The sequence below is a fragment of the Myotis brandtii genome, unplaced genomic scaffold (assembly GCF_000412655.1).
Source record: "Myotis brandtii unplaced genomic scaffold, ASM41265v1 scaffold1044, whole genome shotgun sequence".
In the NCBI taxonomy this organism is placed as follows: Eukaryota; Metazoa; Chordata; class Mammalia; order Chiroptera; family Vespertilionidae; genus Myotis; species Myotis brandtii.
Genome location: NW_005353514.1, coordinates 211,910 through 217,161, shown reverse-complemented (window position 1 = coordinate 217,161; position 5,252 = coordinate 211,910). Strand labels below are relative to the sequence as shown.

General features: G+C 37.7%; 1 protein-coding gene and 1 pseudogene across 9 annotated transcripts in view; one reads left to right on the top strand and one right to left on the bottom strand.

The window, feature by feature from the left end:
• RAB3IP (RAB3A interacting protein) overlaps positions 1-5,252 on the top strand; it is a 40,366-nt gene that overhangs the window by 20,866 nt on the left and 14,248 nt on the right. For 8 of the 9 annotated variants that reach the window (XR_001361901.1, XM_014538713.1, XM_014538700.1 and 5 more), the window contains 2 exons: positions 2,442-2,519; positions 4,063-4,266. Coding sequence is in view for 8 of the 9 variants with exons in the window: in XM_014538713.1 (XP_014394199.1) it covers positions 2,442-2,519; positions 4,063-4,266 (282 nt within the window). In the remaining variant the exon portion in view is untranslated. The remainder of the gene's footprint in view (positions 1-2,441; positions 2,520-4,062; positions 4,267-5,252) is intronic. The other variant, XM_014538710.1, reaches the window with a different exon arrangement.
• Positions 2,947-4,052, bottom strand: LOC106725906 (annotated as a pseudogene).

Genomic DNA, 5,252 nt, shown 5'->3' with positions numbered 1-5,252 from the left:
ACCCCCATGCACGAATTTCGTGCATTGGGCCTCTAGTAATTAATAAGTAATAATACAAGAGTAAACTGTCTTGCATGTTACAACTGTAAACCTACTTTTGCTCACCCCTGTATTTAGTGAGAAGAGTGGGATTGAATATGTTACCTTGTTTTTGAAAATCTCGTATTAACAATTTGTTATCCAGATCAAGGTCTGGTCTAAATGTTGTGTTTTTTTGTTTGTTTTGTTTTGTTTTGAAAACATTTATATTTAATGTTGCTGATAACTAACAAACATATTGATCCAAATGGAAGAAGTATATCTTTCCCTGTTTTAAAAAATTATACTGAAGTTTCATTTCCATTGTCAGTTACATGAAGGTTTTTTTCAGAAAATTCTCTACTGAATTTACTGAATTTCTGTCTTCTCTAATACCAACAAATTGTTTTTGCAAACTAATCAGAAGATTAGGAATAATTCGTACTTTGGGGAGAATTAGGTTAAAAATTCTCTTTTCAAAGTTTGTAAGTATAAAGATTTGAATGTTTACATAGACTAGAGGTCTGCAAACTACTTCCTGTAGGGTAAAACTAGTCTATGTCTACTTTTGTACAGCCTTGAGCTAAGATTGGTTTTTACATTTTTAAATGGTTGCAGGGGATCAAAAGAAGAATATTTTGTGACCTATGAAAACTATATGAAATTCAAATTTTAGTGCCCATAAATTTTTATTGAAATGGCCACACTCATTTGTTCTATATTTATTGTCTGTGGTTGCTTTCACACTGCAACAGCAGAATTGAGTAGTTGCAACAGCCTGTATGGCTCACAAAGCCAAAACTATTTACTATCTGGCTCTTACAGAACAAGTTTGCTTGTTCCTGGTATAGATGATTCTTCTGTCATTTTCAGCTACAGAGCGATAAAGTGATAGGAAAAATTTCAAACTTTTGAAATTTATTTATTTATTTTTAAAATTCTCACCCGAGGGTATTTTTCCATTGATTTTTAGAGAGAGTGGAAGGGAGGAGGGGAGAGAGAGAGAGAAAGACATTGATTGGTTGCCTCCCGTAATCACCCCTACTGGGATCGGGGATGGAGTCTGCAATCGAAGTATGTACCCTTGACTGGAATCAAACCCGGGACCCCTCAGTCCATCCATTGGCTGATACCCTACCAAATGAGCCAAACCAGCCAGGGGTCAAACTTTTTATACCTACCTTTTGATGTCTTTTGTCAGCGTGTAAAATCCTATATGGTACTTTTTTAGAGACTGCTTTCCCTCATTCTAGCTCTCTTTTCTTTCCTTCTGCGACTTCAATTACATGTGTGCTGTATCTTTTCACTGTGTCCTTTATATCTCAAGGGGAAAAGTCACCCCTAATTCCAGCTCTCTTTTCTGGGTTTACATCTTCTGTTGGATCTTGGTCCCCCAGTCCTTCACTATTTTATTTGCTCTCTAATGCCTTCAAACACATTTAAAAAACTGTCCAGCTCTTTTGTTCATCTCAGGGGACTGTCTAGAGCACCCTATATACTGTTTCAGTCCATCATTAATTCTTCATAGGGATTATTCCATACAGCAGAATAATCTTTTAAAAATACAATTTCAGTCATATCCCTCTCTTTCTTAGAAAACTATAAAAGTTCATACCTCACTTAGAGTATATCCAGAATTCTTGCTCAGATATTTTAATTATTAGAACATAATCAGGATGTAAGGTCCATAAGAGCAGGGAGCTTGACTTTTCCTAGTATATTATGAGCACCACGAGTGCAACCTCATGCAGAAGTGGTGTGAATAAATGTTTGATGAATAAATATTATATGAATAAAAGATAATTAAATACCTGGAGTTTCATATTTGTGGCACTATAAAATTAAGACCCCATTACATATTAAACTGACTTATCTCTTTAGATTTCTCTCTACAAAGTCATTACTTCATATCATTTGTGGATTTTTTTTAATTGAAATCTCTAAGGCTTCTCAGCTTTATTTCTGTAAACTGCAACACTATTGATATTTTAATATTTTTACTTGTCCCTTCTGTATGCCTTTGCTGTAACTAATACACACACACACACACACACACACACACACACACACACATATATATATATATATAGATCAACTTTTAAAAATCTAACTTCAGAGGACATGGGTTTAACATATGGGTCATATATTTTCTTCATCACATTCACAGTCCTTTATTCAACCATGGGTCAGAGGGAGTGACCTCAGCTTGACTGTGTCAGTGGTAATAGGTACTAAAAAATGTCCCTCTTCCTAATTTCTAATAGTTTGTTTATCTGCTGACAACTGTTATTTCAGTAGTTGACATTGAGTACTTATTTTCAGGCTAAATTTTGGTAGTATATCTTTGCTTCAATCACTTATTAAGAGATTTTTGAAAATAAATGCTACTTAGTTTCCAAAATTTGAGATGTTAACTTTTTCAGGAAGCTCATAAGATGGTGAGAGAAGCAAATGTCAAGCAGGCAACAGCAGAAAAACAGCTAAAAGAAGCACAAGGAAAAGTAAGTTTTTACTGCTTGGAGTAGTATAAAATGTAAAGAAATTAGTGATTACTATTTTTTATTTTAACCACAGCACTGTTTTTTTAGGGATTTCATTAAGGTTAAATCTCTGGGAATGAAGGGGTCAATTAGGGGGTACAAAACCCATGAATTTCCCCAGATTTCATAGTGAACCACCTGCTTAGGCTCTTGGTGGGATCGCCACCTCATTCCCGGTACAGATTATTATAAGAATACTGCTTAGGCCAGTGATGGCAAACCTTTTGAGCTCGGCGTGTCAGCATTTTGAAAAACCATAACTTAACTCTGGTGCCATGTCACATATAGAAATTTTTTGATATTTGCAACCATAGTAAAACAAAGACTTATATTTTTGATATTTGTTTTATATATTTAAATGCCATTTAACAAAGAAAAATCAACCAAAAAAATGAGTTCGCGTGTCACAGGTTCGCCATCACTGGCTTAGGCCCACAAGCTGGTAGGAGGGGTAGGTCTCTCCCACCCAAGACATGAATAGCATGAAGGCCATGAAGCTGAAGAGGTGCTTACACATGAGATTTCAAGAAACAGGCCTGGGGGCCGTGTCCACATGGTTCTTGATCCACACATCTCAGTCCCAGTGAATCGTCTCACCCCAGTTCAGTCTCAGGTCTGGGTGGTCTAGTCACACCATAGATCCCTCTTGTGCTGTGAGCGGTCACAGAGCTTTGGGTAGACACCATAACCCATGCCATCATCCGGGTACTGCTCACAGTCTTCCACCCGCATATTATACTTCTTGGCAGCGGCAGACCGTTCTTCTGGGGTCTAGGGATAGGGCCCCAGGTCAGGTCCTGGGTAAGGTGGGAGGCTATCTGTGTTCTCAGCAGGACCAGGTTCTGGTTGCCCTTTGCAGCCTTCGCACTCTTAGGACCCCTGCCCTGGCTGCCACCATCTGGAACTTCTTCCCGTCCCTAGTGATGACTGTCTTACAGATACCTTACCAGTTACTGGGTTTTGTTCTGATTGTAAAGTAGTGCTTATTTTAGAAGATGTGGGAAACTGTAAAGGAGAAAATAGCTACTATGTAGATTAATAATGAACATTTGGTGCCCATTCATAAGTAGAACCAAATGATTCAAAGGCTTGTGAATCACAAGTATTATCAAAAGGATTATATGGTCACGTTTTAAAGTTAATATTTGTTTTCTTAATTCACTGAATAAAGCCACTGAAAAGTTTAATTAGAGTTTATGTTTTAGGAATGAACTACAACTAATCATAAGCTATTATATTTTGAAGATTTTGAAAATTCATATAAATGTTAGACATTTTGATAATTTTTAAAGATCACTTGACATTGTGAATAGCAGCTGAATACAAACCATGTGGAAACATAAAATAACTTAGCTTTCCTTTCCTTTTATTAATCCCCAGGAAATACAGGTGAAACTTATATTTCATCTTTGAAAGGAAAGTGTTTTGACAAAATTGCTAACCTTTAGCTGCCTCTGTCATTAACCGTATTTAGTATATGAAATTATGTTGATTTCTTTTCAAGATTGATGTACTTCAAGCTGAAGTAGCTGCACTGAAGACACTTGTATTGTCCAGTTCTCCAACATCGCCAACACAGGAGCCTCTGCCAGGTGGAAAGACACCTTTTAAAAGGGGGCATACAAGAAATAAAAGTACAAGCAGTGCTATGAGTGGCAGTCACCAGGACTTCAATGTGATACAGCCATTTGTAAAAGACTGCAAAGAGGTAACTCGTCAAGGACTGTTCCCTCTGACTCTATTGATACTTATTTATTCTCATCACTGAGGTGTCAGTTATGATTTTTGCCAGCAACATTTTCTAGCAGTATTAAGATGGGGGAGGCTTAATCTAGAGCTGGCTGCTTTCAGGGATTCTTCAATTCCATTCTCTACCTGGCTGACCTTGGAGTACCTCCTGGAAACTTGGTAAGTGTCTTAATCTCGATACTTCATTTAAGGAGCAAACTGTCATGTTTTGCATAAAGGAGAGTGGGTAGCTTTTGTGATCTGGCTAGTTAAAATTTATTGCTAGGGCACTTTAACAAAATAAGGAATGCAAGACGTGTGAAAATAAGGTGATTTCTTGAAGAATAGTGTGTTGCTTTTAAATTCTGGGAGAAGTAGAGTTAAAGTCCTAGAGTTAATTTAGATAATTAAACAACAAAAAATAGAACTAATGGAAACCTTATCATTTTAAAAAATGTAAAGATAACTGAGATAATATGGAATTATTTTTGAGCTGTTTTGAGTAAAAATTATATAATTGTAAAATATTTTTACTTAATCCTTGCATGTGATGAGAATGCATTTCCAAGGGGATTGATTAATAATTTATGGAGCAGCCCTTCCATTTTTTAAAAAAAATATTTCTCATTGTTAATAGTATTACAGATATCTCCCATTTCTCCCCATTTACCTCCCTCTTCCCAGCCCCCACCCCCCACCCCAGGTCTTCATTACTCCATTGCCCGTGTCTATGGGCTATACATATCTATATATACACTAGAGGCCCGGTGCACAAAAATTTGTGCACTGGTGGGGGAGGGGGGGATGGGGGTGTCCCTCAGCCCCACTTGTGCCCTCTCACAGTCTGAGACCCCTCGGGAGATAACGACCTGCTGACTTAGGCCCGCTCCCGGGTGGCAGAGGGCACGCCCAATCCCTAGGTGCAGCCCCTGGTCGGGCTCAGAGCAGGGCCGATTGGGGAGTTGG